General features: G+C 38.9%; 2 protein-coding genes across 15 annotated transcripts in view; both read left to right on the top strand.

The window, feature by feature from the left end:
* LOC100743028 (collagen alpha-3(IX) chain-like) overlaps positions 1-9,968 on the top strand; it is a 28,358-nt gene extending 18,390 nt beyond the window's left edge. The window contains exons 11-20 of one of the 3 annotated variants that reach the window (XM_012387916.3): positions 2,149-2,364; positions 3,128-3,315; positions 6,052-6,222; positions 6,566-6,763; positions 7,101-7,302; positions 7,591-7,692; positions 8,427-8,528; positions 9,280-9,447; positions 9,527-9,595; positions 9,667-9,968. In XM_012387916.3, the coding sequence (XP_012243339.1) occupies positions 2,149-2,364; positions 3,128-3,315; positions 6,052-6,222; positions 6,566-6,763; positions 7,101-7,302; positions 7,591-7,692; positions 8,427-8,528; positions 9,280-9,447; positions 9,527-9,595; positions 9,667-9,785 (1,535 nt within the window). In that variant the 3' untranslated portion in view covers positions 9,786-9,968. The remainder of the gene's footprint in view (positions 1-2,148; positions 2,365-3,127; positions 3,316-6,051; positions 6,223-6,565; positions 6,764-7,100; positions 7,303-7,590; positions 7,693-8,426; positions 8,529-9,279; positions 9,448-9,526; positions 9,596-9,666) is intronic. The other 2 variants (XM_003491034.4, XM_012387917.3) reach the window with 2 other exon arrangements.
* Positions 9,969-10,212: 244 nt separating this feature from the next.
* Positions 10,213-12,259, top strand: part of LOC100743226 (dystrobrevin beta) — a 28,470-nt gene continuing 26,423 nt past the window's right edge. For 11 of the 12 annotated variants that reach the window (XM_024368962.2, XM_024368961.2, XM_024368959.2 and 8 more), the window contains exon 1: positions 10,250-10,676. The gene's annotated coding sequence lies outside the window, so the exon portion shown is untranslated. Of the gene's footprint in view, positions 10,677-12,259 lie in introns of all 12 variants that reach the window. The other variant, XM_033321790.1, reaches the window with a different exon arrangement.

Genomic DNA, 12,259 nt, shown 5'->3' with positions numbered 1-12,259 from the left:
GAAAAAGAAATGGAGAAGGGTACTATTTTCGGACGAAAAAGATTCAACTTGGATGGTTCTGATGGGTTCTAATATTATTTTTATGACACAAGAAAAGAGACAATGTCAGCAATTCGACGACAAATGGGATGAGGTAGCGTGATGGTTTGGGCCGGTATCGGTTATTTCGGCAAGACAAGTATGAAATTCATCGTTGGGAGAATGAATAGTGTCCGATACATAAATTTAATCAAAGGACAAATAAATGATCATACAGAACGCATTTCTGGACCTGATTACGTCTTTCAACAAGATAATGCACCTGTACACACATCAAGATTGATCCAATCATATTTTAATGGAAATAGTATATCTATTTTGCCGTGGCCTGCACGCTCTCCGGAACTTGATATTATTGAAAATTGCTGGGCAGAACTTGTTTACGGTGTATACGCGAATGAAAAGCAGTATCAACACGTATAAGAATTAAAAAATGCAATTGTACGCGAATGGGATACGTTAAGTCAAAATTATATCCATATAAATCGATAGCACATCGTACAATAGAAGTAATAGAAAATAAAGGGAGATGTACCCATTATTAAATAAGTATATATGTTTGATAAGTAATTATTGTTAGTTGCAATTTATGTTGATTATTATTTTCTTATCGTACATGTGCTATCATTTCGTTCTTAAAATAAAACTTTTTTTTTGTTACACACTAAACTTCATAAGATTTTTAATTATTTTCAACGAACTTCATATCCTGAGCTCATAATGTTTTGATATTATACGTTACAGACGAAAAATTTTACACGCGTCATTGAGAAATTAAAGATAACACACCTGGGTTATCTTTTTGGCGAGGAGTGTATGCTGATTCTCCGTTGTAAATGAATAACGAACCCTTTGAATCTGTTAATGTGCTAATCATAATGTTACCAAAGGTTATTGACACTTTTGAAGGAATAATTCCTCCTAATAAAGTATGTCAGCCTCATATTTAAAGGTCGAGAGCAATCGTTGTAATGGTTTCAACTATCCAACCAACGTATTTCCACTTATTCTATTTTACTCTTTTCTTCTTTTTTCCTCTTCTCTTATAAATATACAAAATTTACGTAAATTTATGTTATCATAAACGTAGCTGAAGTAATCGAACTAAAAAAGACTTACCACATCTACTAATTATTATAACGATCATTCTACTTTAGAAATTCTATACATTTTTGTACCTTATTTGCATCCTATGCACTTTTGTGCTTTTAAAATTCTTCATAAATGTATAAAAATACGCAATCTATTTATAAATTATAAACCTATTCTATTTATAAACCTAATCTATTTATAAATTATACACCTAATGCTTGCTATATATGAATATCACATATAGCCCATATTTGAAGCTCACGTTCTGGAGAAATTATTGTTGAAAGTTAAAATACATAATAAATATTTTGTCCTTGTCGATTCTTCTTTTTGGACTTTGTAATTTCAATACTGATATCGCAAAGCATCATTATTATCAAAAGTTAAAATCCTAGTATTCTTTGATGGGTGAAATGAAAACAATATATTAACATGCATATTGACGTCGCGTCGACCTAAATACTGCTATTCGAAGCGATTGTAAATCAATTTGTTGCAATCTGCCGTAATACCCGTAAACCATTCCTTTTATTAATTGCTAAATGTATGCCGCTCTCGTGATAGAAGTATCTATGTAACAACTCTTAACGTGTATCTAATCGTGAGCATTTTAATCCTTCGTTAGTAAATGATCTAGTTTAAACGTTTGATGATAAATTAACAATTAATGTTAGTATCCTACTTATTTGTAGTAATTGTAAGTTTTAGAAATAAAACTAAGTCCAAACCTACTCCTAAATCCAATTCTAAATCTAAATTTTGATTCTATACTTTAAATCTAAAGTTAAATGAATAGTTAATAACTGATGGTTAGTAAATCCTAGCAATTAGTACAAACGTTTGGATAATCTTTTGAACTTCCCTTTTTAATTCTCACCATCGAAGGATAAATTCCTTTAACGGTTTGACTTGAAACGCACAGCAAAATTATTGCAGGTAATGTATGAAATTAAGAGCTGGTCAGGTGATGGTATGGAAAAGACATATTTCTACATAATCGATGTAAAATATGTTAAGGTGAGCCAGGAGAACGAGGTTCCCCAGGGCAAGACGGGTCTCCTGGTTCAGAAGGAAGGTCAGGACTTCCTGGCTTCCCTGGACCTAAAGGAGAAATAGGATTTCCGGGAGTACCAGGTCCTCAGGGATTGCAAGGTCTTCGTGGTGAAGCTGGTGCGCAAGGATCACCCGGGATTCAGGGCCAAAAAGGAGAAGCTGGAGAACCAGGCCGTGATGGTAAGTTATATACACTCCTCGTCAAAAAGATAACCCAGGCGTGTTATCTTTAATTTCTCAACGACGCATGTAATGTCTTTCATCTGTAACGTATAATATCAAATCATGATGACCTCAGGATATGCGGTTCGTTGAAAATAATTAGAAATATTAGGAGGTTTAGCGTGTAAAAACGTCAATGTGTGGCAAAACGTCAGCCGTTTGTTGTTAAATTCATGGAGATGTTGCGCGAAGTCTTCGATGTGGCGGTGGATACCTGTCTGTATGGTGCGGGGCGTTCCGCGTATGGTCGTAGGCCCCTGTTCCTCCTCTTTTTAGTTTGACGTGCTGGTGGTGATGCCCATGGACTTTGCACTGGCTACATCACTCCTGGCTTGGTCATCGTCTCGTATCCTGTCACCTGTTTGCGTGTTCACCTTTTCGCTGTCGATCACGTCGGGGTCACCAATTTGAGGTGTTATGATTGTAGTAGTTGTGGTGATATTGCTACTGCTGGTGTAGAGGTCGAAATAGGTTCTGCTGCTGCTATAGATGTCGCTGATGGGATACTGCTGCTTTTTCTCCTAATTTAGATGTCGTGGAAAGAAAAATCGGACTCCGGTCGCCGGGATTTGGTCGCCGGGATTTGAGAACCCGGGTCCCGAACGTTCGTAATCTAAGGCGCTAACCACTGCGCTGCCATCGTCCGACATTAGTTGGCGTCGAGTGCCACTACATATATCTTGGTATCAAAATCTTTAATACGTTTAATTTATTTATTCAGGTTTGCCAGGTTCTATGGTCGGTTCCATTCTACCAGGACCACCTGGTCCTGAAGGTCCCCCTGGTTCACCAGGAGAAGATGGTTTGCCAGGAGTGAAAGGAGAACCTGGTCCTGTTGGTCCACCGGGTCTTCCAGGTTTGCAAGGAAAGGATGGCGCTCCTGGTTCTCTAGGACCTCCAGGATTACAGGTAAATTTATATATTTGACTTCAGATTTGAATGCCGAATTTAATTCTTCAACAATCGTATTACGTCCGGTGACTCTTTATCTAACTCAGTGTTTCGACCACTCGCAGAGAGACGCGATCGCGAGGAAGTACGCCAACGGGAGTCGTAAATTCCCGTCACGATTAGATAATCGACGCCACGAAATGATCGATCCCCTATTTCGATTAGGATAATAGAGGTGGTTAATTGAATATGACACTGATGTAACAAGGTGTGAATGACAGTTTATTCCAACAACTTTGTGAAGAAGATAGTTACGCTGGTGCGTATGTATAAGATAAGTGAGTGACTGATCTTCGGGTGTAGACCCGGTCGAAGGATGTTGTATGTTTGAAGGTTGAAGAATCAGTGATGTTCGGTGACGATGCTGTAGCGGAGGAAAGCTAAGGATGGGTGTGTCTAGCGCACGGGACCATCGGATTTGTTGTTAATTGGTTAAACGAAGGTTGGTGGACTAGGAAGGGTCTTAGCTGCCCTCGATAGAAAGTTGCTAGTCTGGCCCGCGGTGTATGGCCGAGTCCAGATGGAGTGTTGCACGACGCAACACCCAGTATCCATCCCTCGGTCGAGGCGGCCACTAACTGTGTAAATATAATTAGTCAGATCGTAATAATCCTAAGGAACTGTCATGAAACTAAGCATTTGTATTTTACCGTTAGGACCCTTAACTCGTTGACTGCCACGCGTGTTTTCAAAGAAATCTCCGTCAGGCCACGCATGCAGCAGTACCAAGCATTCTCTACCAGGTGCCTCCATCGATATTTTAGTAATGCGAGTCGCTCAAGCGGTGGTCTCAAGAATGATCTCACGTTTCGTTTGTTCGCAACATTAAAACCACTAGCTGTTGTTGAATATAATGAAGGAAAGTGTGGTATAGATTACTCCGAACAAATGGTTTCTTATGCCACCACAATTAGAAAAGGAATCAAATGGTACAGAAAGTTTGGCATTCAACTCCTTCTGGGAATTTCTATTGTAAACGCTTTGATGGTTTACAAAATTGCAACAAGGAAGAATATAAATATCAGAATATTTAGACAATTATTAGTTGCAAAATTATTAGGGTTGTCTGAAAATACAAAAAATCCTTGTCTTCGACGGAGTCAGCATAATATCGCCGTTCGGAAAAGTGATTCTGGAAGAAGCATTAGACGCGTATGCAAACTATGTTATGCAAATAAAAGACGTCGAATGGACCGAACAAAGGCACAAAAGAATTTGAAGAAAACAACAACTTATTGTCCAAATTGTCCGGACCAACCTCAGCTATGTATAGAATGCTTTAAAGTTTTACATTCTAAATAACTTTTTTAATAAACCATTTTCGTATTATTTTTATAACAATTCAACAGTTTTATTATTATGGAATATCTTTTCAAATATCAACGACGATCCTTCGCAAGTAGTGAAATAAGCGACACCCGATTATGGGTTACGCGGCCCGACCAGAAATTTTGCTGACACCCGAATACTGGTGTCGTGGCAGTCATCGTGTTAATTGTTATAAAATATATTCAAGTCGAGACGTTCTGTATGGTTATTGCTCCATCAGGTAAGAAATGGGAAGCTGGGGTTTTTCCCATGTTCAATGGTCATGGTCATTTCATCCGCAAGCGACCGGTGGTGAGGCAACTGAGGTGTTGTAGTTAGTAGTTTGTTAGTGGTGATAGTGCTACTCTGTTGGTGTAGATGTCGCTACCGGGGTACTGGCTGCTTTTCTTCTAATCTTTTTCTCCTAATTTAGATGTCGTGGAAAGAAAAATCGGACTTCGGTCGCCGGGATTTGGACCCGGGTCCCGAACGTTCTTAACCTAAGGCGCTAACTACTGCGCTGCCGTCGTCCGACACTAGTTGGTGTCGAGTGCCGCTACACAACCAACACCCAGCAATAGTTTTCCTTTGTGGCAGCATCGTCACCTAACTTGTCTGGTTTGTTATCCTTAGATCAGTCAACATCTCTTGACTGGTTTTCCACCCTTAGATCAGTCATCTATTTAACTCGTGGCGGCACTCAACAGTAACTATGACTAGACGACGGCGGCGCAGTGGTTGGCACTTTTGGTTATGAACGTTCGGGACCCGGGTTCAAATCCCGGCACCCGTAGTCCGATTTTTCTTCCATGACATCTAAATGAGGAGAAAAAGCAGCAGTACCCCATCAGCGACATCTATAGCAGCAGCAGAACCTATTTCGACCTCTACACCAGCAGTAGCAATATCACCACAACACCACCTATGCACACCAGCAGCACCACCTATCACCCACTACTATCGCACCTCAAACTTATATCTATACGCACCGAGCATAACTGTCTACGTCTATGTTGTTGGAATAAAGTGTTACATTTGTAACCTGTTACTCCAGTGTTATGATCAGTCCAATTACCTTTATTATCCTAAACGAAATAGGGGATCGATCACTTCGTGGTGTCGATTATATAATCGTAATGGGAATTTATGACTCCCTTTGGCACGCTTTCTCGCGATCGCGTCTCTCCGCGAACGATCGAACAAATCGATTTTAAAAACTGCAAAACTGTTCGGATAATCGAACATTCGAATGTAAGATGTTGAAAAAATTGAGCTCCTTATCGTATTTCAAATTTCTTTTGATTCATATTATGTAAATAGACAATTTGAAATTTAGTTTAATTTTAATCTGAATAACGAATTAGAATACTAATTTAATTTTTATAGGGTTCACCTGGCTTACCTGGAGAACCAGGTGCCCCAGGCCCTCGAGGAATCGAAGGTGCTATTGGTAAACCAGGACTACCAGGACTCGATGGACGATCTGCAGAAAAAGGCGACAGAGGTCAACAAGGAGAACAAGGTCCTGTTGGACCACGCGGTTTACCTGGGAGTGTCGTAGGTTTATTACGCCTGTTATGAAAAAGGATAAATACATCGAGGATCAAAATTCGTAATACAAGCCGAATCAGGAGAGATCCTATAACTCAAAATAAGACAAAACTTTGTTCTACATTTTTAATTTATTTCTGCATGTAGAATAATCTCTTTCCAATTTGTCGCTCTTACTTACTTCAATTTTCTCCAAAATGGTACTTCCAATCCAAATTCGTTATTCTTGATTTTCGTTTTACTTTAGGTCATATAATTTTTCTTACTTCATTTGCGCTATGCATTGAGATGCACGGAGTATATCATTGTGATCTAAAAAATTCAAAAACGTAGAAATATGCTTTTTTAGGGTGCACCGGGTTTACCTGGAGTCGCTGGTATTCCAGGATTAGAAGGGCGGCCAGGTCCGCCAGGTGCCCCAGGTCCTCCAGGACCAGCAGGACCACCAGGAACAATTTCAGACATGTTAAGTACAAATAACGTATTGGAAACTATCGGCAGTCCAGGAGTTAGTGGACCAAGAGGTGCGTCAGGTGCTCCAGGATTAGTAAGTATTTCAAATGATTATTAAGATGAAAAATATCTATTATTGTTAAATATTCGTTTGTTTCTTTAACCCATCGTCATATTACTCTGTTCCCCCTAAAAGCTCATTCGTGGTAATAATTATACCGTCCATGTGTTGTAATGATAAAACAGAGTTTGGTAGGGTGATTTAGAAGTTGATTTAATATGAAAAATCTTGGGACTCTTGACCATATGTAAGATCTGTTATTAACAAGGAACAGTCAGTAGGTGACTGTACACCTCACTGGAATCAATTTCAACAATATTGTTTTGAAGTTCTTAACTTTGTCGTTACATTCATTGTTACTAAAAATTAGCCAGGTGAGAGAGGACCTCCTGGAGAACGAGGTCCAGAGGGTCAAATGGGACTACCGGGAATGCCAGGAAAAGATGGGGCTCCAGGACTTCAAGGACCGCCAGGGATTAGAGGGCAGACAGGAATGCCAGGAGTTCAAGGGCCGCCAGGCCGAAGTATCATTGAGTCAGAAATTCGAGAAATATGTACCAGTGTGTTACGAGGTGGATATTTACTACTCTGCTTAGTGATGCTATTTTTATAGGGCAAGCAGCTGGATACTTATTAGACAGCCTACTTATCTCCACTAGGTGTATAGTTATCCGAAATTATTGTGTTATCGTGACACGCAAAATTAAATAGTAGTATAGTTATAGTAGTACATAACGAGATTACTGTAGCAACAATATTCTTATACGACGCGGGTCGTTCTTAGCAAAACAGCTATATGGGTTGGTTTATGTAAAAAGGTAGAAGATAACTGTTCATTTTATTGGTACGTACATGTACAGAACAGATGACTGAGATGGCAGCACAGATGCAAGGTCCACCTGGTCCACCTGGTCGAGGCCGTCCAGGTCGTCCTGGATCACCTGGTCCACAAGGTCGCCCAGGTACAACCCCCAGAGAAAGGGTTACCAACCTCATTTGCCTGCATTTGATCCCTTAACCGTAGAACGTGATAGTAGAAATGATCCTACTATGTATTTTTGGTGTTTTTTTCATTTTGAAAGTACAGTCCCTAATTACCAGGAATTAGAACCACTCAAACATGTTAATAATACGTGTTCTTCCCTTTTGGCTTTATTGTAGCTTACATTCTTTCCAACATGTCCCATATGCGCTAAAGGTAGCGTCTCTTTGTAGTCTCATTATTTTCATAAACATTTCGAATTTTTGTCCTCGAGTTGGATAATGCAGCTGTTAAGGGCAAATATATAGACGATGAGATCAAGTACCAGAATAGTTTCCCATTTATCTGATGTAGTATATGTATACATGACATTTATAGCTAGATAGATGAAATTTCTGCATGTAATTTTAATACGATGATTAGGGACTGTATCTTTTCCTCAGAAATCCATAGTAGACGATGAATCGTCATTACATAAAAATACCTTCAGCGTCCTTGATAGTCATAGCGAAACATCACAATGGTTGTTGCTGTCATCGTTCTGTCATGAGTTGCTTGAAATTCCACTTTCATCCTTAGTTAGAGTCAGCATTCATCAGCGATGTGATTCATGTACACGCACATCCGCTCGATTAACAATTGATCGATCGGAGATTAACAACTCACGTGGCTGTGTACATCTATAAAGATGATGGAATCCTGCATGTGTCACAGAGAGGCTGAAAACACTAACAGAAGGTCTACGAGGGCCACCCGGGTTGCCGGGGCTGGCCCGACAGGGTCGTCCCGGTCGAATTGGAACCCAGGGCATCCCAGGTACCTACTAGATCAAATCTGTTTTTCTCAATTAATACGTTCTATCTAACATTTTTTCATTTTTCAAGATACGTTGAAATATTTGAAATTATCCATGTTTTTTTACTTTTTAAATGAAATTATGTTATACGACTTGTTACGAAATGACAGTTAACCATTTTGGATTGAATGACAAGGTTGGCACAAAGAGAATGGAAAAACTTCGGTTTTCTTCAATTTCGAAGTGGTAGACAGGACATTTTAATCAAGAAGAACAGAAATATGCTAACATCTTTTCTTTCTGTATGACCTCTTTATCTGTAACAATAATAACAATGTTACATTACATTTGATTCATTATTCTTTATTATATTAATCCTGCTGCGATCCTCGAATTATATTTCAATGTTACTCACATTTTAGCAAACGAGAAAGATGTTTAATACTTTAAGAAAATATTAGACATAGGATAAAAACGAAAAATCATATATACCAATAATAATTTTTTATACTCTACTTAAACTTGAAATATCCTTTAACGTTGGAAAAATACGTTTAGAAAATGAACGAAAGAAAATTAATGTAGGGATGAACACTAGAAAAAAAATAACATAGTTAGATTATACCTGGATTAATAAACAGTTAGCGACTGTAAGCTTACAGTATTAAATATCTTAATATAATATGTATAATTTTTCATCTTCAACGTTAAATTAAATTAAATAAATGAAATTAAATTATTGTTCAATTCTGGTAAAAAATTGCTCTTCAGGTGATCCAGGTCTCCCAGGTTTACCCGGAGAGCGTGGATTTGTCGGATTACCAGGACCACAAGGCGCCATAGGTCTTCAAGGTTCACCTGGTGAACGGGGTGAGAAGGGCGATAAAGGTCAGGAAGGCGTTGGCGTAGAAGGTCCAATGGGTCCGCGAGGACCGCCTGGTAGCACACATAAACTTTTTTGACATTATCACTCGGTGAATTTATCATTCTTTCTTCCTGACGGAAATTATGTTAATAGGGCCACCTGGCAATGATGGCGCTGGATTGCCTGGAAGGCAAGGAGAACGGGGGGAACCAGGCAGGCCAGGTAAAGAGAAAAAAGTTACAAACACGTTTTTAAATTCTCCTGCTGGTATTTTTAGCTTCGTTTATCAACAGGCATTCCTGGGATGAGGGGGCCACCTGGACTTCACGGATTACCCGGATTTTGCGAGTTCTGTAATTATCAAAGCGCCAATTACTTACAGTATCCTCGCGGCGATGAGAAAGGGCCCTAAAACCATAAGTATTTCTAGGAATTAAAAAAAAAATTAGATATAAGAAGAGCAGTTAATATCGCAAATACGATTAACCTTTCGCTTAGTAAACAGTTAAAGCATCTTTCAAATCACTGCCATATGAAAACAATACTTTTTGTCGATCATACGTGTTTAATAAAATAAGTATTCGTCAGTGAAGAATGATTCATACCAGTTACATTACATAATATGTATATACATAAAAAGTTTCTAGGAGTGTTCCAAAGCGTTTCAACGCGTAGGATATATTTTTAAATGTAGTTACGAATATTTTTTGAGCAAAAATAAAAGAAAATGAGAGAAAAACGTAATTCATAATTTCCTCGAATATAGACATATTTGTGGCCACATGCGACTATCGCGCGCGCAATGGTCCGATTCCTTGTTCTCCCGTCTAAAAAAGCGATGGCGCCACTGACGACCAGTGCCAGTTAAAATCAGTGATGGCCGCAAGGCTTGCGATGCACATTACGTTGAGATTGCGTTGAGTTTGTTTATCGCGACGTTTCCGTGGTAAGAAAAATTCTGTGACTTTCATTCGACGCGGGCTGATCATTGCCGTGTATCTCTGTAAAAAGTACGTTCGGCTGAATCGTATTTGTCAGAGTGGCTCACAGAAACTACGCGTTTGCTCCTCTTGACAGATCTGTCCCGTGTTCGAAGCAGTACCTACTCGAGTGCCACGAGAAGTGTCGTTACATCGTCATTTAGGTGACTTTCTTGTAGTAGAAGCCATTCTAATGACGTCGCGTATGTGATAGAACGATACGAAAGGAGCCTTTGCCGACACGGGGACGGCGACCCCACACCCGTCGGCAATTCTTTTTCTTCTCACCCTTGTTGGAGACACGCGCATCGAAAGCGTCTAAGGTATGTACACCGGTAGGCCAGGTTAGGTGCATCGCCGTGTCTCGTGACGGCGTTCTGGACGATTTTGATTTATTGCACACATGTTTTCGTATACTTCTTTACAACATCAGATAAAAATTAATGGATGGCATTCTAGTTTTTATATATAGTTTTATAATAAGGTGGAAATTTCAAATTGTTATATCCATTTTTATGTAGCAGATAAGACTTGTAACTTAATGTACAATGAAATGTTCACGTGTACAGAATGATTTAAATGAATGATAAAACTATTGATATAAGATTTTATTAAAAACTGTAAATATGGAATATAATATATATAAAAATATTGTAGCTCTGTTTGAATTTTGTTATTAAAGTCGATAATACCGATACGGTTTCCACAGGTGTTGAGATCTTCGATTTTACTGCACCTGCAAGAATGTCCCCTTATTTATTTACCGTTATAGTATATTATAACGGCAACTATAAACCCCGGCAAATAAGATTAACTTCATATGCGTCTAATGTAATATAACGGACACTGTCCCGATGAGTATATGTACATATATTCTATCTGGGCAAGGAAGTGTTTGTTCCCCCCTTAAACGGTGCTCCACTGACACACGTTGCTTCCTCTACTCGGCACCGGTCCAAAACATTATTCTCAGTTGATTCATCATTGTCGTGTGCTATTAGTTAAAAGTCGTTCGAATTTCAGTGCACGGAGTGACGTATCGCTTCGTAATCGTTAAAATCAATCTATATCTTATTATAATCCGATCATGTAATCGTTCGAAACCGCATGACATTTTGAACGATTGACATTTATCCCTGACATTGATATAAGTACGTACGATAGTCCTTGTCTGGAAATCATTTGGAAATATGTTACAAATTTTAATACATCGCTATCAATTGTTCGTAATACGATAGTATTACATTTGACAGGATATCGATTCTATATCATTGTCATGTTTTGTAGTTCGAGTCGCGTAAGACGATTAAAGGTTATTTATTCCATTTGTTCAATCGTTTATCAAAAGATTAAGATTAGCTTGACGAAAATCTGAATTATGAGAAATCCGAAATTGGCCGCGCCTTTTGGCCGCTCCATTTCGCGCGTTCCTCTGTACGCACCAAAACTGTCCCACATTCCCAACCGTTCCTCTGTCTCCTCAAGCGATCTTATACACCCCCACCTGGCCCACTTATTGTATTGATTCAAACTTAGGCATCCACACGTTCCTCATTCCTTTGCAACTTCCTGCTTGACGATCTTCCTCTGACACTTCCTGTTGGATCCTTCCGGCAATTTGTGCGCTGCAAAGACAGTAATTCCATTCGGGAAGATATATTGGAAAAAATAGTAGAACGGTATATATATGTAGTTGGGGATTTTCAGGTTTCCTGGGACATTCCTTCCGCTGACGTGAGCATTGTTCCGGTCTCAGTTCCTCTGAGCAATTCAACCATTCAACTATGTCATTTATTGTTTGCACAGATATTTTCGATATATTAGGATTATGTGGATTGTTCGAGATTTGTAACTGATACTATTAATTCTACATATTACTATTTGTAGTGATATATATATATATATA

This window comes from Bombus impatiens, unplaced genomic scaffold (assembly GCF_000188095.3).
Source record: "Bombus impatiens unplaced genomic scaffold, BIMP_2.2 scf_0494, whole genome shotgun sequence".
NCBI lineage: Eukaryota > Metazoa > Arthropoda > Insecta > Hymenoptera > Apidae > Bombus > Bombus impatiens.
The sequence above is the reverse complement of the archived record's forward strand: the minus strand, read 5'-3'. Positions and strand labels throughout refer to the sequence as shown.